A 22,037-nucleotide genomic window follows, 5' to 3' on the forward strand; every position below is an offset into this window, starting at 1 on the left:
TTAAAAAGGAAATTTCCTACAAATTGAAAAATTCTACAATTCAGTCTTTAAAAGTCTTGTGTTCATTAACATGAAATATATATATATATATATAATGTATTTCTCACAAGTTCAAAAGATATGGGATAATTTTAGAGGCTGAATTGAAGGAATTTATAAAATAGGGTTTGTAAGAAATTTGTATCCATAAAATTATATTGTATTAATACACGAATAAACTTGAATGCTTAAATTGTTCCACCTTTGAGCATTAAGGGTTTGTTTTCATTTGAGATATCAAATCATGCGATTTAAAAATAGCGATTTGAAAATGTAATTTTTAAAAACACAATAAGCATTTGTGAAATTGCAATTTGAAAATGCATTTTTGTTTTCAATTTCAAATAATAATTTTTTAAAAAAGATATATTTTCTGAAATTTGATTTAAAATCACATTTTTTTTATTTGTAAATTGCAGTGCCAAACCCACTCTAAGTCAATTAAGCATCTAAATCTTAACCAACAATGAGAGGAAGATATCCACTTACCAATTTATTTGATGAAAAAAAAAAATCTTTTAACAGCGACAATATAAAAATATTGAAGTGATAATATTTGAAAGATTTACTTTAAAAACAATAGTTAAAATTTTAAGAACTTAACCAGAAAATTATTATCCCCGCTCTCTCCTCTTTTTTGATTAGGATTAAGAGTGGTAAGTATCCTCCCATGTAACCATGTTTTTTTTCATTTAATTTTTTTAAAAAAAACCAGAAAATTATTCTAAGAAATTTAAAGACCATGATGCCATTGGGATATACCTTCTTTTAATAATAATAAATAACAATTCTAACTTCCCTGGTAACCCTTCCTTCATTTGGAGAGCAAAAAAAAAAAAAAAAAAAACTTCTTACTGTTATCGACTTATTTATTGCTTTGAGCCCAGGAAAAGAGATTAGTATTATTTAAGATAGGAAAGATGATTTTTTTTTTTTAAATGCATAATTTTAAAGATTAAACAACAATTTCCCAAATGCTTAACTGTATTTTTAAAAATTACGTTTTCAAATCACAAATCCAAACGGACTCGTAAAGGAAGATGAAACAAACTTTAGGACTATTTCTTTTTTATTTTTATTTTTATTTTTGTCTTTTAAAGGATTATTGAAGGGTATTATGTAATTTCATCTATCCCAGAAAATAATGCAATGCATGTGAAGGATTTTTAAATCCAATAAATTTACGCTTAATTTTGATGAAGAGAATATTGAGACTCAGACTTTAAATTGATGAACAATTGCAATGGCTTAAAGTTTGGAAAGAAATTAGAAATTTAGTGATAATTTCAACAAATAGAATAATTTGCTTTATATGAGAGGTGTCATTTTGCTGAATTCATATTTAAAAAGTATTTTATATTTTAATAAAATAATTTAGAAAAAATTATTTTGTAATAAGAGGCCTTAAAATTCTGGTGGTTACTTGACAACGGCCAATGGGATATGAAGGCTGAATGGTGCAATCGTAATAAAAATTAAAAGCAAAGGGCAAATACCACCAAAGAAGCTCCATAAGATTCCAGCTCCTGAAATTTGAAGCTTACAAATGCTGTGCAGTCTCCTTGTGCGCTCAAATCCAAACAAATCAACTTTTTACAACTCACTTTTTTTTCTTTGTTATTTTAATATCCATTTCCATTACTCTCTCTCTCTCTCTCTCTCTCTCTCTCTCTGTGTAATTGGAGAGCTTCGTTCTTCTTTGCTGGTTTTCTCTGACGTTGATCTTCGGCTTGAGGATTTTCTCTCTGACTTTCAGGTAATCTTTAGTTCTTTAATATAATCACCTTTGTTTTTGTTCTTAATTCAAATCTTTTCAACTGAAAATTTCGATCTACGGCTTGAACTCTCGGCCAAGAACAACAATTAGTCAAGAACTCGAGCCTTTGGACTTCATTTCTAGTGGAATTTATTGATTTTTTTTTTTTTGAAATCCCCGCTCTGTTTTCCGTTTGCTTTGTCTGGTTTTCAAATTTGCCTAGATCAAGTTCTTGTACGGTGAATTTTTATTTTTCACGTGGCTACTTACGCTTTTCTTGAATGTTTGGTTCGTATTTTGCCTCGGTTCTTAATCTCACATCTAATCCGGATTTTAAGCCTTTTATTATTACAGAACTGTATTAAGATCATGATTTGTCTACGTTCTGGTCCTAGTCCTGAACCGTTTCCTCTATTTTTTCAGATTCTTTGAATTTTATATTTATTTCTTGTTTTTAAATCTGAAATTCAAAGCAATTTTCAAAGTTAGGCTCTAAATTTTATAAGGTTCTTTATAGTTTGTAATTTTGCTGAATCTTACATAGTTTTATTATCATTTATTTATTTATTGATTTTTTTTTTTTTTTTTAATCTTTGCAGCTTGGGTGAAAATTTGGAGTTGGTAGAGGAAGAGCGAAGGGAAAGTGAAAGAAAATTGTGGAAGGTGAGTAATTGTCTTGCTGTTTTTGACCATTTGTTGAGATTGAACTGCTCTATGGTTTTACTGTTTTTACCGCGTGGCTGAAATTGGAAACTGTTACTGTTCTCCGTTACGAAAGAAACTGTTTTGTTTTGTTTTAATTATTTTTGTTGGTTTTAGGGTAGTGATAATTATCTGCTTATATGTGAATAGGAGAGAGCTAACAAAAAGCACAGCTCACTTTTTCTGGAAGAATAGCTGTCTTTTCTGAATCCAAATTTGGCTTCTGAGGGATTCGATTCTCCTGGAATATGCTGAGGTGGCGCCAGATTAGTAAAATGGCGCTATTAGTGACGTGCCCTGTTTAACCAGTATTGGGATGGTATATTATTTTATTTAACTAATAATAATTATGATTATTTTCTTTAGGAAAAAAAAAAAATAAAAGATGAAGAGTGAACCTATTGGTGGGATGCATGTTTGGTTTTGGATGGATTTGGAAGGGGGCAGTGTTGTAAATTGAAGACGGTGTTTCTATTTGCTTGGTTTTGATTCGGAAATCACAATGCCACTTCAGGTTGAGTTGGTGCTTGATGCTATATAAATGGGTGTGAACCGTGTGATGGTACAAAAGGCATCGGACTTTGGCGTATTTATCATCGAATAATGAGGAATTTAGGTTGGGACCAATATGTCTATTTTAACAGCTATAGTTCCATCAATGTAGATTCATGAAACCAATACATCCATTGAACATTAATTTCCAGCAGCTGAAATTTAGGTGTAGCCCCTTTTCCCCCACTAGTAGATCTAGTTTAACGGCTATAGTTCCCATCTATGGTTTTATGAACAGATGTATTCATTGAACCTTTTATTCTCAATGCTGTGGGGGTTACTTGGCCATTTATTTAGTATTTTATATTAAAGTTAATTAACATTGTAGTTTTGTTACTTTGAGAAGCGCTTCAACCACTTTAGTACATAAAAGAATTACACCGATTCAATAATTTTCTAATGATGTGGAGCCATGCTATCAATTAAGGATTTGCTTGTACCATAAGGAGCAGCCTTTCTGAACAACTTACAATTGAATAAATGAATCTTTTGCGGCCTGTGGGTTTGTCAATAAGTGCAATGCCAGGGTATGGTAACAGTATTAGATATTATTGTTTTACAAATTAAATAGGATATCATATAAAAAGCTTCCTCTAGAATCAAATCTTTATATACACTATTGAACCTTTTTATGTAATCTAATCTTGCAAAAAAAAAAAAAAAAAACATCTTGCTACCCTTCTTTTGCTCGTAAGAGTATGATAATTAGATCTTATTTGAATAGGATATCATATAAAAGGCTTCTCCTGGAATCAAACCTTTATATACAATATAAATGGTCCATCTTGACAGAGTTTTTGCTCGTAAGCTGTCCATCTTACTCATGACTCTTTATGCATGTTCAAATCTTTATGCTTAACACTGTTAAAATTTTCTTCTGTTTTCTTAGATTTTGAGTTTCTGAAATCAAGATGAAGACTGCCTTTTCCTGATGTGTACTCGCTAAAGGAATTTCAAATTCAGAAGAAGAGATGACAAAGCATCGCCTGAGGGATTCTATAAAGTCCTTATTTGGGAGTCACATTGATTCAGAGAACGATGAACAGCTGAAAGGAGATAAAATAGGTATTTTCTACTATATCAAGATAATGTCAATCCGTAGATTAGAGGTGGTGAAGGGTATTTTGGAAACAATGAAATTTGTGGTATAAGTTAGCTTAATATCATTTTTTTTAAGTAGCTTAAGATCATTTTTGAGTTAAATGATTTACATGTTTTGTGTTTGCATCTTAAGCTGCTGGTCTTTTTTCCTTATAACATTATTTGACGTTCGAATTAAGAAGTTTCCTGATTTTGCAGAAACTGATGACAAAGTGGAAGAGATCTTGAAGCTTATCAAGGAAGAAGCTCGGGAAGAAAGAGACGGTACCCCTGTAGAAAAATCCAAAAAAGAACCACTTGCTAAACTAGTTAAGGATTTACACAAACAGTACCAATCACTCTATGCACGATATGATCATCTAACGAGCGAGCTGAGGAAAAAAGCTCATGGCAAACAAGGAAATGACAGTGCTTCGTCTAGCTCAGACTCAGATTCAGAGCATTCGTCGAAGGAAGGAGTCAGTAAAAACGGACAATTGGAAAGTGGACGTCAGAAAATTAGTGATGGCATTAAGCAAGAACTTGAAACAGCACATCTAGAAGTTGCGGACCTGAAGAGGAATTTGACAACTACCAGTGAAGAGAAGGAAGCTTTAAATTTGGAATATGTTGCAGCTTTGAGCAAGATACAAGAAGCAGACAAAGCCATTGCAGATATGAAGACTGAAGTTGAAAGGTTAAACATTGAAAAATCGGAACTTATGGTTGAGAAAAGTGAACTGAATAAAAAGTTGGAGACTGCTGGTAACATAGAAGCAGAACTGACAGGAGAGAAAGAAACTGCTATCAGAAGGATTGAAGAGGGAGAAAAAATTACAGAAGGCTTGAGGACCATGGTTGATCAGCTGAAAGATGAAAAAATAAACCTAGCGAAAGAACTAGAAGCAGTTACAAGGGAAGTTTCCAATATGAAGCAGCAAGTGTCAGATTTAAGCCAAAATCTGAAAGATTCCAAGGTTGAGAATAAATCTTTAACCTTTCAAATTTCAGGAGTCTCAAATGATATTCAGCAGGCACAGAAGACAATACAGGAACTCATGGCTGATTCGAGTCGGTTAAAGGAGAAATTGGTTGAGAGGGAAAGAGAACTTTCAAATCTCAAAGATACACACGAGGTGCATGACAATGAATCATCTGCTCAAATAAATGGATTAGATGCACAAGTAAGAAAGCTGGAACAGGAGCTGGAGTTGTTACGAACCCAGAAAATAGATACGGAAGTGCAGATCGAGATTAGAGAAAAAGAATTTTGCCTTAAACAGCAGCAACTTGTATTTGCCGAAGAGAGAGTTTCGGATTTAAGCCACACTCTGAAAGCCACCGAGGAAGAGAATAAATCTCTAACCTTGAAAGTCTCAGAGATTTCAAATGAGGTTCAGCAGGCACATAACGTGATACAGGAACTCAAGGCTGAATCGAGCCAGTTAAAGGAGAATATAATTGAGAGGGAAAGGGAAATTTCAACTCTTGCTGAGAGGCATGGGGTGAATGAGAACGAATTATCAGCTCGAATGAAGGAATTATCCCTACAAGTTGCAGGCCTGGAAGTGGAACTGGACTCGGTGCAAAATGGGAAAAGAGATATGGATGCGCAGATAGAGAGAAAAGCAACTGAAGCAAAACAACTGAGAGAGGAGAATATAGAAATGCAAGCTCGAATTTCAGACTTCACAGCACGGATCAACAATCTGCTAGTGGAGTTGGATTCTTTACACACTAAAAAGGGTGAAATGGAAGAAGAGATTGTGCGTAGAAGTATTGAATTATCAGCTGTTGCTGAGAGGCATGGGGTGCATGAGAATGGATTATCAGCTCAAATGACGGAATTAGAGGGACAGGTTGCACACCTGGAAGTACTTCTCAAAAATGTCGAAGGCCTGAAAAGAGATATGGGTGTGCAGATAGAGACTAAAGCAACTGAAGCAAAACAACTGAGAGAGGAGAATATAGAAATGCAAGCTCGAATTTCAGAACTTCAAAATATTTTGAAGGAGAGAGAAGAAGCAAATTCTGTTCTCATGAAGAAACTTGATGATAATGAGAGGGAATCATCGTCTAGAGTTGCAGACTTGACAGCACGGATCAACAATCTGCTAGCGGACTTGGATTCTGTCCGCAACCAGAAAAGAGAATTTGAAGAGCAGATTGGCGATAAAGTTCTCGAGAATGGTCAGTTAAAAGAGGCGAAGGCGGGGCTGCAGGATAAAATTATTGAACTGGAGAAAACATTAACAGAAAGAGGGTTTGAGTTCTCTGCCATTGATGAGAAATTTAAAAGTGCAGAGAGTGAAGCTTCTGCCCAAATAATGGCCTTAGAGGCAAAGATTAACAGTCTACAACAAGAGTTGGATTCCTTGCAGACCCAGAAAAATGAGCTGGAGTTGCAGTTTGAGAGAGAGAAACAGGAACTTTCAGAAAGCCTGACACAAATGGAGAATCAAAAAGTTGAGTTGACAAGCAAGATTACTGATCATCAGAGGATTCTGAAAGAGCAGGAAGATGCAAACATGCAGCTAAATGAGGAATATAAACAGCTCGAAGGCCAGCTTCAGGAATGCAAGTTGAGTCTCAAGGTTGCAGAAAGGAAGATTGAAGAAACAGCAGAGGAATTCCGTAACAACATTGAATCCAAAGCTCAGGTGGTAGCTGATTTGGAAGAACTGGCTGAAGTCCTAAGAAGAGATCTAGAAGTAAAAGCAGATGAACACAGTACACAGATCGAGAATGTCCGCACAATTGAATTTCAGCTCCGCCTGTCAAACCAGAAGCTCCGGGTCACTGAACAAGAACTATCGGAGAAGGAAGAAGATTTCAGGATTAAAGAATTGGGATTCCAGCAAGAACGTAGAGCCCTTGAAGACAGAATTGCTACATTGTCTGGGATAATTGCTAGTAACAATGAAGCTCATCAAAGGATGATAACAGATATCTCAGAGAATGTGAACAGAACATTAACAGAACTGGCAGAATTGATCCAGAAATTTCAAGAAAACTGTAGAAATTACGAGAACAGTATGTCGGGTATGTCGGCTGAGCTTCACCTTGCGAAGAACTGGGTCACGGAGACAAATAAGGATAAAGAAGAGCTAAGTAAGGAGGTAAAACATCTGGCGGAGCAGCTGCAAGACAAGATAGATCAGGAAATAGCATTAAGAGAGCAGATTGAGAAGCTGGTGGTGAAGGCAAGCAAGGAAGAAGATGAGATTATCCTTCTGCGTAGAGCAGTAGAGCAACTCGAGAAGACGGTAGGGGAGTTAGAGAAGATGATGAAAGAAAAGGAGGAGGGAATATTGGGTATTGGGGAGGAGAAGAGGGAAGCCATAAGGCAGCTGTGTGTGTGGATTGATTATCACCGCAGCTGCAACGATTATCTCAAGGAAACGCTGTCAAAGGTGACTGGTAGAGGCCAGAGGGCAAGCTAAGTGCCTAATCACCACCATTCTATATTGCTGTGTATGTCCTTCTTGGTTTTTCACCATGATCGCTTTTGTTGATTCTTTTTCTTTTCTCGTCATCTTTTTTTTTTTTGGTTGGCCACTATGTTGATAAGCACATTTTAGGTGATGCTTGATATCATTGATCAGCACATTATACAAAATTTGGTTGGAACTTGATTGAATCTTAGAACTAGGCTGCTAGCATCTTCATTTTTTTTTATTTTTTATTTTTTATTTTTTTTAATTATTTCTTCCTCACAACTTCTTCCCACGCAGTTGGTCACTACTCACTAGTCTGAGCTTCAATTGTGGCCTCTTTAGTTTAGCATATTTCAGACTTTCAAAAGCTAAAGGCGTTGATACCAAACCTTATAAATTCATCATGATAAGGGAATCCGGTTTTACGTTAACTACATGGGCCTCTTCAGTCTTCACACACTTGGAGTAAAATTAATTTTGATTCACCAATATACTTAACACTGTCAATAGTTTAAGCACGACTGGAATTTAGCCCGTACCGATTACCGAGCCGAAGGCCATCAGTCGTCGGTTTTAATATCCGACTGATTGACCAAGGGGGTCGGACAAAGCCTAAATCGTTTGGGCCTTTTTTTTTTTTTTTTTTTTTTTCATGTAAATAATTCAATCTTATAAAAAGCACAAGGGCACAAAAATACACAAAAAAAATATACAATAAAAAAATCTAATTAAAAAAAAAAGTAGTAGAGCACAAATTCAGAAATTTACAAAATTAGAAAAGCAATAATTGTTGTAAGCAACTATCCAAATATAAAGAAATTTGAACATAATAGCTTTTAACTTTATCACCGTCTTCTCACAATCTTCAAAGTTCAGGATTAAAAAAACAAGATAATCAACTCCACTTTCCAATCATGCACTAATAAAGGTGATATTCCACTGAGCTAATAAAGATCGAAAACCTCATTCTTCTTCTTCTTCTTCTTTTTTATTTTTTATTTTTTATTTTAATGACATAGCATAGGTCATGGTAGGATGAAAATGCGAATGCGGATGCGGTTATTAGGAATATCTACATCTGCAATAGGGTTAGGATTTAGGTTAAACGAGTTGGCAGATTGACCTGTTTACCGACACAATTATAAACGGAGACATTACAACCCGTTTAGTTTTTGGGTCACCCGTCAACTCTCGGGTTGACCCGCCAACCCGTTTACTTAATTATTATTATTATTATTATTATTTTTTTAAAAAAAACATAAGTTACTAGGCTAGGTTAAAAAAAAAAATGCTCTTTAAAAAAAAGTATATATATATATATATATATATAAAGAAAAAACTCTTTAAAAAAGTTGAGTCGTGTTAGGTCGATATGATCATTAACTTAATTGTGTCGTGTCGGGTAACTCGATGGGTTAGTCGTGTCATGTTCAAGTTGCGAGTTTCAACCTGATTGATAATCGGGTCAGGTTCGGGTTGGCGGTCAAGCAGGTTGGCCCGAACCCGACATGACAATCTGAATTGCCAACCCTACTTTTAGGTATTCGCATCCGTGCGCGGTTATTGAAGTTATTATCCGCTCTCCGCATATGAAGTAAATGGCATTTTTTATTACTATCTAAATCTATATGCAAGATTAAATAATACAGTTATTACTATATGCAAGCTTAAATAAATTAAGATTCACTTGTTACACAATTCATAATTATCAACCAAGAGGATCATTGTCTCATAGAATAATCGGTATTTGAATTACTCAAAGGAAAAAAAAAAAAAAAAACAATAAATGTAGTGAGGTATGACTTTGAGATGATAGTGAAAAAAATTTAACATAACTTAAATATCCTAAACTTATCAAATTCAAAACGACCTCATTTTCTTAAATTAAATCAAATATATATTTTATATAAAGGGAATACGGATGAGGTTATTAATCGCATCCGCATACCTTAAACGCTATCCGCATATGCAAATAATGGGTTTTGATATTTGCATTTGCATGTACAGATAGCGGATAACGATTATGTGAGGATAGCAGATGCGTGCAATTATTTTCCGCCCACAATTGGATTTGAAGGACAATACATTGTCATCATCGACAGAGAAATGTAACTCCCCTTCTTCTCAAACAGATCTAACCCTCACAGTCGGATCAACTCACAAGACCGCAAAAACCCTCAATGGCCGGGCTATTCAGCTAGGACAGAAATTGAGAGAGAGAGAGAGAGAGAGAGAGAGTTACGGTCAACAAACTTAGGCCTTGTTTGGTTTGCGGAAACCCATTGGGGTGGTCGGCCAGCCAGGGTTAGGGTTTCATTTTTTTTTCCTTTATTTGTTTGAAAAAAAAATTGAAAGAAAATAAAATGCAAGTGTTTTTTCTGAAAATTGTAGTCTATTCCCATTGGAATTGCTATTCCTCTCATTTTTTAGAGGAATTGGTATTCTTTTTCGTAAGAAAATATCTATTCTAATGGGAATAACTATTCCAAGAAATAGATCCTTACCAAATAAAAGAATAACTATTCCTATGGAATAGTCATTCTATTCCAAGAGTCTATTCCACAAACCAAACGAAAGGCCTTAGAGTTAGTGCAAAGGAGAGGTGCCGAGTAGACGGAGGGGTTAAGGTCAAACGAAATAGTAGAGGGATCTATTGAATAGGTCAGGGTAAAAATATTTTAAAAAAATAAAAATAAAAAATATCGGGTCAAGTATGTTTACCGACACCCTCAACCCAATCCCAACCCCCAACCCGCCAAAATTAGAAATCCCCCTCCCCTACTCAACTGGCAGATGGGGGGAGACAAAAACCCAAACTGAACCCCCATTAATTTGGTCGAAATCATCGGGTCGGTCGGTTTGGGTCGACCCAATGAACATCCCTAACTGTAGATGTAGATATAGGACAAGAAACATATTGACAGAATAAAGTGAAACTTATGTTGTAATGGTCAACTAGGTCAATGATGATTGAATTTCCAGCATGGAGTTCTAAAGTTTTACTTGATGAGTCACACTAATTTGGCCCCCCAAACAGTAGTTAATTACAACACATCCATCATATTGCACAGAATCCATGAATTCACATGGCCAAAAATAGAAAAGGGAGGAAGGGACAAAAACAAAAACCCCTAAGAAAGCAGTTCTATTTTATAAAGCAGTCAACACATATAGAACTGGGTAAAAGAATTACTTAGCTTCTCTGGGAAGACATTAGAATGCATCTAGTGCATCATACTTATTGCCATAGCATAAGAATGTGAATCCTAAAAACTAAGGTGGCTTTGGATAGAGACAAATGGGTCTAGATTGGAAGGAATATCAACATGCAGCTAAAAAAAGTGGGTTTCTAAGATTCCTCCTAACGGGAAAGAAACATAATTTCTGACAATATACCTTCTCCTAGTAATCATCTCTTTTGCTTGCAAAGTTAGCACAAAGGTTGATCAAATAGTTTGAAGTTCCTCCCTTGCTTCAGTCAGATATCCTCATCTCAACTCCAAGAATGTCCTTCACCATCTCGTATGTCACGAAGGCAATAGCTATGGATGGGACCACCTAAAGAGAAAAGCAGTGCCATTAATATGTAATCTATACCAAATATTTTCATTTATAGCCCAGATGGAAATTGATACAATAATCTCCTCTTATTAACCAAATAATAATAATAATAATCTTTGAATTTATTTGAAAATGAGAAAATGAAGCTAAAGATAAGTTACCATCCACTCAAAGAACCAATTAAAAGGATTTAATCCGGAAAATAGATTAGTGTAACTCTCCATCTAAGATATGCCCAAAAAGATGTTTGCTATGAAAAACGGAAACACTGAAGCTAGTTATGGATAGGTATAATACGTCAAATTGAACGTGGAATTATAAATTAGACTACCTTCACTGAATTGGGGACCAAACCCTTGTACAATGCTCCGAATCCCTCATGCCGAACTGTTTTCCTGAATGCATCAATCATACCAGTATATTCAAGGGCTGCCTTGCTCCTCCCCTCACCAGTCACGACTGATGCAGCATCTTTCCAACCCACCATCTGCATTCTTCGTCGAATGACATCGAGAGGGTAAGCAATTGTCTGGCCAACAGTTCCAGCAACAGCACCACATGCAAGTCTTGTTGTCACACTCAGCTCAGAGTCCTCAACCAGTCCATAAGGTCTAGTTTTAATTAACCAGTCTTTCAAAGATTCATAAACAGCAAAGTTGAGACCCACGTATGGAATCTGCAAAGACCATATAGTAATTATTTCCTTTCTAATCAAATTTTTACTAAACCCCAACATATATATATATGCCTCTTCATACAAAAACGAGAATTCAAAACCTTCTATGAATATGACAAAATGCAAATACACGGTACAATTATAATAGGTATGCCCTAAGTTTGTGTCCCATCTGAAACAGAATTTATTTTTAGAGTAAGATCAGAAACTGAAATTTATCACCAAAGCAAAAGGCTGCATCAAGTGCAGACTCTACCATGCAAATATGCAGTGAATGTTTGATGAACAAATCCAATAGGTAGCAGCAAAGGAGCTTCATAAATCATGAAGCATTTACTTACGACTCCTATAACAGAAGGTGTCCAGCCTCTGTACAGAGCCCGAGGGCCTTCTTCCCGGAGGACTGTAGAAAGGGCATGGAAGATTCCCCTATACTGGCGAGGAGATTTTTCTGTCTGTAAAAATACAGCAAAGAAACAAAGTTAAGCTATTAAAGTGAACATATGAAAAGCTGGCCCTACACTCTATAAGAGTTCTTAGTGGAGCCCACATAAAAAATTGAAAGCAGAACTCCAAAGAATACCTGGACAGTCAGCCGACCTCGTACCATGTCCATTGGGTAAGTTGCTGACATGGCAATAATTCCAGCACATGCACCAGCTCCAAGTCGTAAAAGTGGAGTAAGCTGAGCCTCTTCTGCATGACATCATGAAGAAATGTAACTTTAATCATTTATGAATCATCATTATCATCTCTCTCTATACAAACCCCCTTCCCCCTGGGCCAACCCCAAAAATAGGGAGAGGGAGAGAGAGAGAGAGATTAAATACGACAACAGCAGGCATTCAATGATACCATTAGGCAAAATAAACCAGAAGAAAAGAAAGTATCATTTTAAAATTCTGGCTCAAATTATAACACAAGGAAAAGAAATGGATGGTTGTACCATTTCCAGTTTGTTGTCGATAAAGCAATAAAATACCCCTGTTTACAACAGGTGAGAAAATGGAAGAAATTAATTATTAGGATAGAGAAATAAATGTTCAGGGGAATCAAAGACATCAAAGTGGGGGGTTTAAAGTGCAGAAACGTACTGAGATGCTTGCTCATAGCTGAAGAACTTGACTGCCGAGTTTGGGATGATACGAGCACAATTAGTTCCATTGCCTTTAAACAATCCTCTGAAACCCTCAGTTTTCCATATATATTTCAAGCCTTGAATCGTTCCATTGTATTTGATACTATGAGGGTTTTGAACCTATATAATCCAAAAGCAAAAACTATTCGTTTCCGCTAAAAGTGACAACAGTATATAATATGTCCAAAAGTAAAATATTCTCCCCAATGCCATCATGAGAATCATGAACAAATTTCTCTCTCAATGTAATATATAAATAATCATGAAATTATATCTACTCCCTAAAAGGAGAGGGAAAGAAAAGCATTCCAGATGGTGAAGACGAAACTACCTGGAGCAAAATTTTTAATCTTTCTAGCGGAGCAACAGCAGTACGTGAGCTGCAGCAGAAAGTACATGAGACATGTTAAGTGTATTAAACAACAAAGTAAAAGGCCTACCTCATGAATGCTTGCAAGACAGAAAATTTTGTTGCTAACCCTACCCAATAACTATTGTTAGGTGTATAGTAAATCCATCTGGGATACAATTACTGAGAAAATGGGAAGAAGATTAGCTGGGTGGGAAAGGCTCTGCTTATCTAAGGGTGGTCATTTAACGTTGACTAAGAGCACGCTTTCCAGCCTTCCTACCTATTTCTTTTCTCTCTTCTCTATCCCTGTTAGTGTCACTAATTGGTAAGAAAAATTGCAAGAGGGATTTTCTGTGGGGTGGTTTGGATAATGAGTCTGGATTCTATCTTGTTAATCGGAAGAAGGTTTGCACTCTTGGGAGGTTTGAGGGTTAAGAGTTTCCTTACTTTTAATCAGATTCTTTTGAGAAAGTGGTTATGGAGGTATGATGTGGAGAAATAGGCTTTTTAGCTACAGTTGGTGGATAAAAAATATTTTAGTTTGATGGGTGGTTGGTGCACTAATGTTGTCATGGGACCTTATAGGATGAGTTCATGAAAACATATTACAAGGGGTTGGGATGCCTTCTCTAGTTCTGTTAGTATTGAAGGTGATAGCTCTCGAATCAGGTTTTGGCATGACGTTTGGTGTGGGGATCACTCTTTGAAGGAAACGTTTTCGGAGCTATTTTGCCTTACAAGGGATAAGGATGCTCTGGTGGTTGGCCATATGCTTGCTCACAATGATGTGGTGCATTGGGACATAAATTTTATCATATTAGTGCATGATTGGGGAGTGTATTCCGTATCTTCTTTCTTCAATGTTTTGTATTCCACTAGGATGGGTAAGGGCGGCAACAATAAGTTTTGTTAGATTCCTTTGAAAAGACAATCTTTTGAGGTCAAAACTTTTTGGGTAAATGTATAATAAGTTCCTGAGTTTTCGGGCAAAAACTAAAAAACCCCACTTTTTTTTTACCCAAACTTTTTACAAATCTCTCCCTTCCCAATGTTTGACTCATTTTCCTTGGAAGAGCATTTCAAGGACTAAGGCTCCTATGAGGTTGGGGGTTTCTTCAAAGAGACAATAGTTTGAGATCAAAACTTTTTACAAAGCTCTCCTTTCCAATGTTTGACTCCCTTCCCTTGGAAGAGCATTTGGACAACTAACGCTCCTTTGAGGTTGGCTTTCTTCAATTGGACAACATCTTTAGGAAAAATTCTCATTTTGAATAATCTTCGCAAGCGTCACATCATAGTGATGGATTGGTGTTGTATGTGTAAAAAGAGTGGGAAAACTCATGATTATTTCTTTTTTCATTGTTATGTTGCAAGAGATTTGTGGAATATGATTTTTCAGATGTTTGGAGTAGCACTGGTTATGCCTATACGGGTGATGGATCTTTTGACTTGTTGGAAAGGAAGAGTCGGTCAGAATGATATGAAAATTGTTTGGAATCTAATCCCTTCATGTTTAATGTGGTATATTTGAAGATAAATGAGTACTCAAAGTTTCGATGATTGCAAGAAGACGAGTTCAGATCTACATTATGTTTTCTTAAATCCCTCTTTGAGTGGATTTCTAATAACGCTCCTCTTTGAGTGGATTTCTAGTAACGCTTTTTTGAATGTCTCTAACTTGGTAGATTTATGTACTTTGGGTGTTTTTTCTTGTATATTCTGTGTGCTTGGGTCCCTTGTGCTTTTTAATGAACTTGATTTTACTGACAAAAAAAAGTTAGGTGTATAGTAATGAGGCAATTGAGGTCAATATATATTTTTTCTTTCCGTTCAAGCACCTCAACTAAAGACAACATTCAGATACCTGGAAAAACCATGATTTCTATTGGAAAGAACAATACACTAAGGCATATTGATCTAGATAACTTTTTCCAAATAAAATGCTTAAAAAATCTTTGGGCTCAAAACCTCTGGTGTGTCAAACATGCCAATATCACATGTTAACCCTCAGTCTTCAATTCAATTCCCATAAACTATAAGTATGCTCCCAAAACATACAGCCAATTTCTTCAAAACTATAACTTGTGGACTTACAGGACAAAATCCTAATTCCTTAAACCTAGTAGGTTTGATTTAACAGCTAGTGTTGTTCAATAACTTCAAAATAAAATAGAGAACCTGTTGCAAAGACAGCCATACTCCCCAGTAGACAGAGTGAAGGGTGAAGTCATGAACTCAAAACCTACTGGGTGAGTAGCTTAACAAAAAAAAAAAAAAGAACTAAAAATCTCATCAATTTGGTACCATTCATGGAGCCATGTAACAGTAAAGATGCAATAAATGTACACATAACATCCTAATTTGCCTTGACTGCAGTCCCTTAACAGTCAGGAGAAGAAAATCTAAATGATATTCAATAACCCCTGCCTCTAAGATGACCAAAAACAATAAAGTGGCAGCACCAACCAATAACGCAATAACGCTATGCCCTACTTGAGTTTTTTTCAAAACACTGTCAATGAGTATCTGATCTCACACCCATCTAAACCTCCCCAATAATCTGACCCAAGGATATAACCAATTTCCTCAAGAGACGCTTCCAATGAACACCAACAACCAAATAGAAAATAAATAAATAACAATAAAAAATAAAAAAAAATAAAAAAATCATGCAGCTCTGAAGTGACAATTCCTAAAACCATCCAAATTCGGTGATTCAACCAACTGAAATAAGAAATACACACCAAATTTACAAGACTCAGAGTAAACTTAGTTCTCCAATAATTCATGCAACTCTAAGAGCGGCAATCTCAAAAAACAACAAAAATTGTCAATTGAACCAAATTGAAATGAAAAATAGAGACCAAATTTTGCATTTCTTACTTAGGTATCTGCCATGACACTCAAGAGGTAAAATAATACCCAAAAAAAAATCGTCACTGCATTTAAACAATCACCTCAACCACTATATATATAAAAGACAAATTCAAAAAACATAATCTTACACATCATTCATAAATACATTTACATGTTATTTATCAAAATATGTGTATGTGTGTAAAAACTACATGAAATCACAGGAAAAAAAAAAAAAAAAAGGAAAAGAAGAAGCTTAGAAATGAAAAATTGAAAATTCCGATAATTAAAGCAGAGATTACTAAAATTAACGGCATTAAGATAAATAAAAACACGATCAAAAGCAAACAACAAAGAGAAATGATCCAGACAGAATCAAAACTTTTTCTCCAAAAAGAACGAAAAAGAAAAAAGAAAAAGAGGATCCAGCAAAATCACGGAAACCAAACAGCGACAAAATCAGAGAACTCACACTCCGCCGGCTACTCCTCCGGCGACGAGCGACTTGCAGATGCTGAGGACGGCGTGGCCCGGCGCCTTCACTCCTTCGCTCGCGAGCTTCGCCTCTTCAGCGAGGTTCACGATTGTCGACACCGCGGACTCGCTCGTCGTCTTCCCCACCACATCCTCCGACGCCATCGCTGAAACGCTAGGGTTTCGCGGTCAAAACGCACCCGTTGACCGGTTCTCCCGCGATTTAGCGACGTCGTTTAGCAGCGAGAGCGAGTTCCCATGTCCAAACGGGCACGCTTTGCGAGAGATGGCCGCGCTAATGTTTAGTTTGGTTACAAAAAAAAAAAGAAAAAAAAAGAAAAAGAATATTTTGTTTAGATTTATTTTTTTTCGAAGGGCATTGAATATTTATGAACAATGAGGTTTTCTTACTTTTATATTGAAAAGCGCAGTGGATTGAGCTTTTCCTCACCATTCACTTTTCCTAATTAACGTAACTCATAAATGTTGACCACCTATACGACGTCTCCCTGGATTTTTTTTTCACTACTTTGGAGTTTGGAGTGAGTACAATTGAAGCGGTTACAACCGCTTTCAAACGGTTAATCGCATAATCGAATAATCGTATAATCGTTAATCGTTTAGACGGAAGTGTTTAGAGATTATAGGATTTACGAAAAGCGGTTAATAACCTTTAACCGCTTTTCTCTCTCTATATATATATATTAAAAAAAAAAAACTTGGGAAAGGTTGACGTCGTTTTGTATTTTAAATACCAGAACGACGTCGTTTGGTCATAAAAGAAGATGTTTAATAAACATCTGAAGTTTTTAGGGTTTCATACTTAAGTTTCATTTCTCAATAAAAAATTATTAAAGTCTTGTACCAAAAGGTAAAAGGTTCAAAAATTATTAAAGTGTTTTTTGAAAAAAATTAAAATTCTGTCTAAAACCCACACAAAACACAATTTGAAAAGTGGTTTTAAAATCGCCAATTATAAACACAATAATCGCTAACCAGTAGTTATAAAAATAACTGCCTCCGCCTATGCGGTTAGCAGTTGCAGTTGATAAAATGCAATTACCGCATAGGCGGTTAGTGGTTTAAGCCAATAACCGTTGGTTATAACCGTTTGTACATCCCTAGTTTTAGGATAGATCATCATCTCTAGGGGTGTGCAGGACTCGCAAGAACCAACCCGATCTGCAGGTTCCGCACTGACCTGTCCCGTGAAACACCGGTTTTCAATTTTTATTGTGGGTACAGGTCCAAAAATAAGGGATCCGCACGGGGCGGGTTGTGGGTCTTGGTTTAAAAAAAAAAGGGACCCGCCCCGCCTTGCCCCCGTAAAGAAAGAATAAGTAAAAAAAAAAACCCTACCCCCTTCAACCCTAGCGCCGCCGCACGCACCCCCTCATTTTTTTTTTTTTGTTTCTTTTCTTCTAGCTCCGCAGCCCTTCCTTTTATGAGTCTTCTCTTCATTTTTCTAAGATCTCTAGTCTCTTCGAGTCTTCACGAATCACAGCCTCCCCTTGCAGTTAGAGGAGGAGCTCTACTTCACAAATGCTTGCAATATTTAGAGAGATCAGATGGGGAGCGGTTGCAATGATGGCTTTGACCCTTTTGTGAAGATCCCGACGATTAGGTTCACCAAGCTGCTCATCAATGGAGAATTTATTGATTCCATTTCAAGTTTTAAATTTTCTCTCTTTCTGGTTAAATTACTTCATACGTTCAGATTTTTTTCACTCCGATATGATCCCCCCTTATTCTGGTTATATTACATAAATGCCACTCAGAAAAACCCATGCCGCCCCGTCAAACCTACACCCCCACCCCGCAATGCACTCACACCTCACGGTTTTCTCCTAAATATTGTGGTTCATGGGTTCAAAACAAGCAATTCATAGGGCTGCGAGGCGAGAGCAAAAAGGGCGGAAAATTGCCTCGCCCCACCTGGTGCCCACCCCTAATCATCTCCCACTTTTAGGCAATTTAAATTTTATAAAAAAAAAAATTTTGATAGTTTAAGAAAAAAAATATTACAAAGACATTTATTTCGGACGGTTTAGAATGTAAGACTCACCCGTGACTCCTGAGACTCACTTACTCGGGATAGATGAGCTCAGGGATGGATTTATGGGACTATAGGCTATAGCCTCCCTCAATTCTTAAAAAAAAAAAAAAAAAAAAAAAAAAAAAAAAAAAAAAAAAAAAAAAAAAAGGTAAAAAAAAAAGATAAAAAAAAAAGAGTGAAAAAAAAACTATAAGGTAAACAAAAAAAATTTAGCCTATTGGCCCATACTAACAAAATTTTTTGGTCCTTAGGCCATAACCATAAGAATTTCTGGTTTCGTCCATGGATAATCTCTATAACCTCCTCTTTTAGTCTGCTTAAATTTTATCAAAATTCAAACAACTTAATAACTTAGAATCTCAATCTAATCATAACTTTATTTATTTAATTTAAATTTTTAAAAATTCCTAGAATATTCTACCAAACATCTATTTTCAAACATGAAAATATAGATACTTTTTATTTTAAGATTTTTATTGAAGTGTTTAGGATGTAAAGAATAGAATTATATAGATTTTTTAAGATAATTTTATGGAAAAATTGTGACACTTTAGATCGTGTACATTGTGAAAATGTTGCATAAACATTTATTAAATCTCACCTAGGTGTGTGTTAGGTGAAAGTAGACCATATGAAATATTATAATATATATATAATAAAAAAAATCTAATAAAAACTAGTCTTTTGTTTAATTATTTTTTTTAAAAAAAATTTTATTTTATTTTATGTTATACATGCGTGATTAGTGTTACTAAGAATCGCAACAGTAGTTGTATTGAAATTGGTTTGGTAATGATATATTGATATTTGGTGTTCGGATTATTGCATCATAATATGAATATGAGATGAGAATGTGAAGACGTTGAGTAATCATAGGGATTATGATTTTATGTTGCTAAATTTAACGTGACTTTTAAAATTATTATTGAATTTGATTTAATGACGATTTTAAAAACTACATTAAAAAGGATAAAAATATGGTTTTGACATTACTCGAATATGTTATATATATGAATTTACCTTCAACAAGGATAGGCTGTAAAATCTTTATTTTACATCATCCAATTATAAGTTAATAACTCATAAAAAAACAAAAATTATAACAAAAATACTATAAACCTAAAAACACCAAATCTATCCCCCTCTCACTCTCTAAGGAAACTCCCGACCACGTTTCCACGGCCAATAGGCCGGAATTCGGCTGGAAGGAAACTCCTGAGCATATTTCCCTGGCCAGAAGGAAACGCTCGAGCACGTTTCCCTGGCCAATAGGTCGGAATCCAGCCGTTATGGCTGAGGAGTGGCCAAATCAAGGCCGGCCAGCCGTTTTGGTTGGGGAGGGGCCAAATCTAGGCCATCCTGGATCCAGCCGTTCTAGTCGGGGAAAGCTAGTTGGGATTCGGCTATTTTGGACGAAGAACGGGTCGCCATGACGTGGCTGGAGGATTGGTCGTCGGCGGAATCCAATGAAGATTTGGTTGTGGTCGTCGGCGAAATCCGGCGACGGGTGGCTGGACAAGTGGTGGGTTTAAAACTGATTGGGCTCTTTGAAGAAATGACAAATATTGGGTGCTTTTCATGCGTAGTGTATTTTAGTCTTTTAATGATGTGTCAACTCTTTAGTGTATGCGTGTCTCCAATGGGTAACTTAATCAGCTAAGGACCACACCTCATGAAGCGGAGGTTACTAGCTCGAATCCCTCCTCCCCCCTCTTGTGTGGACATGCAAAAAAAAAAAACTCTTTAGTGGATGCTGTAAAACATCACTTTTACAGCCCATCTTTATGGAAGGGGCTTTCAATATATATACACTAAGTCAAATAGTATGTTTATCTTTTTCCTTTTTTCCTTTGGCTTGCTTCAAATGAAAAAAACATTGGAGATCTTCCTCAACAAAAAATAAACAGTACAAATTACCTCTAATAAAAAATAATAATTAAAATAGAAAAGTACATATAGCCTCTAAAATTATACTCTATTGTCAATGTGTTTGGATTCTATCAATTGTGTCAATATCTCTCTAGACTATAAAAAAAAATGAAAATGTCAATGTTCCGACCCTTAAAGTCAACAAAAAGATAAAAATAATCCTAAAAATATTTCAATAAGAAAAATATATCCCTATAAATTCCTTGATAAGGATATGGGACACTTAGATGCGTTTGATTTTTAGATACTATTCCTTGATAATTACCTATGAATTATCCATCTCTTGTGGATAGCAATAATAGAATGAATACGGAATCTGATCTTTATACCTAAATTGAGCCTGTTGCTTTCCTCGTTGCAGGGAGAGGGATTATTCCTAGAACAAAGCGTTTGCCACTCATGGATGCCTTGACAGGGACTCTTTATCTTTGACCCAAACACAACTTAATGACTAAATATATGTTTGATTATTTTATTGAGAAAATAAATAATTATTATTGAAAATAGGAGAAGTTATAATAGAATAATTATTCTTGTTTGTTATCTTGATTGTAACATTAGAATAGAATCCTAAATATTTACTTTAACAAATAGAAATGCTTGCAAGAGGGAAGAAATAGATAAAGGGACGTAAGATGCAACATTTTAGTCTACGTTTGGGATTGTGATTTTTTAGATAAAAAATGCGATTTTAAACAAAATCGCATAAATGAATCGTTTGATAATTACATTTTTTACAAATTGCGATTTAAAAATGGAGAAAACTATTTTTTCAAATAGCAAGCAAAATGGTGTTTTTTTTTTTTTTTTTTAAACGCATAATTTTAAAGGCTAATCTGCAATTTTAAAGGTCAAACGTTTAACTGCCTTTTTTTAAATTATTTTTTTAAATCTCATATTTTAAAATTGCACTTTTTAAAATTACAAATTCAAACGGACCCTTAGAGAGAGCTTTTGTGTCGATGTCGATAAGTGTGCTATTCCGAAAAGGGAAGAAATATGAAATTTTTTTTTTTTTTTTTTTTTTTTTTTTTTTTTTTTTTTTTTTTTTTAAGTTTTGGAGTTCCTATTTGTAAGAATCAAAATTAAACAAAACAAAGGAACAGTTATCTCATTAATAAAGATCTGATGATGCTAAGGGGACAAGGCTCATATTCATTAATCATTACTTATAGGCTTCTTGTTAGCCTTTAATAGGATTGGAATTAGAATATGATTCCATCCATCTTAAGGGAGCGCCTCTTGTCTGTTTGGATGCGAAAGGAATAAAAAAAAAATTATTAGGGTTTTTTTTTTTTTTTTAACACAGTATTTGAATAATAACTCAGTTTCAATTCGAAAAATTATACATTTTTCCTATGATTTCAAAAACTACCTAAACTCCAAGGCAAGATCCACGTTAATCTGACGCACGGAGAAAATGGGTTGC

At 35.4% G+C, this 22,037-nt stretch overlaps 2 protein-coding genes across 3 annotated transcripts; one reads left to right on the plus strand and one right to left on the minus strand.

The window, feature by feature from the left end:
• The first annotated feature begins 1,602 nt into the window (after positions 1-1,602).
• On the plus strand, positions 1,603-7,761 carry LOC133854198 (COP1-interactive protein 1-like). The gene is made up of 4 exons (XM_062290283.1): positions 1,603-1,795; positions 2,395-2,458; positions 3,939-4,114; positions 4,349-7,761. Exons 3-4 carry the CDS (start codon positions 4,021-4,023, stop codon positions 7,570-7,572), a joined length of 3,318 nt encoding a protein of 1,105 aa, XP_062146267.1. The 5' UTR covers positions 1,603-1,795; positions 2,395-2,458; positions 3,939-4,020; the 3' UTR covers positions 7,573-7,761.
• A 2,937-nt stretch (positions 7,762-10,698) lies between these two features.
• LOC133854334 (mitochondrial adenine nucleotide transporter ADNT1-like) lies at positions 10,699-16,948 on the minus strand. 2 transcript variants are annotated; one of them, XM_062290484.1, is made up of 8 exons: positions 16,622-16,948; positions 13,273-13,321; positions 12,898-13,061; positions 12,750-12,787; positions 12,387-12,496; positions 12,145-12,258; positions 11,459-11,803; positions 10,699-11,124 (listed from the first exon to the last, which is right to left on the minus strand). In XM_062290484.1, exons 1-8 carry the CDS (start codon positions 16,786-16,788, stop codon positions 11,041-11,043), a joined length of 1,071 nt encoding a protein of 356 aa, XP_062146468.1. In that variant the 5' UTR covers positions 16,789-16,948; the 3' UTR covers positions 10,699-11,040. The 2 variants fall into 2 exon arrangements, with proteins under 2 accessions (XP_062146468.1, XP_062146467.1); XM_062290483.1 differs by having other exon boundaries at positions 12,387-12,499; positions 16,622-16,946.
• Positions 16,949-22,037: the final 5,089 nt, after the last annotated feature.

This window comes from Alnus glutinosa, chromosome 13 (genome assembly GCF_958979055.1).
Source record: "Alnus glutinosa chromosome 13, dhAlnGlut1.1, whole genome shotgun sequence".
Classification (NCBI taxonomy): domain Eukaryota; kingdom Viridiplantae; phylum Streptophyta; class Magnoliopsida; order Fagales; family Betulaceae; genus Alnus; species Alnus glutinosa.

Coding starts and splice junctions, on each gene's coding strand:
- LOC133854198 (XM_062290283.1), top strand. CDS start 4,021: ATGACAAAGCATCGCCTGAGGGATTCTATAAAGTCCTTATTTGGGAGT. Junction 4,115..4,348: donor GCTGAAAGGAGATAAAATAG/GTATTTTCTACT, acceptor CTGATTTTGCAG/AAACTGATGACAAAGTGGAA.
- LOC133854334 (XM_062290483.1), bottom strand. CDS start 16,788: ATGGCGTCGGAGGATGTGGTGGGGAAGACGACGAGCGAGTCCGCGGTG. Junction 13,322..16,621: donor GGAGGAGTAGCCGGCGGAGT/GTGAGTTCTCTG, acceptor TTTCTGCTGCAG/CTCACGTACTGCTGTTGCTC. Junction 13,062..13,272: donor GATTAAAAATTTTGCTCCAG/GTAGTTTCGTCT, acceptor TGGATTATATAG/GTTCAAAACCCTCATAGTAT.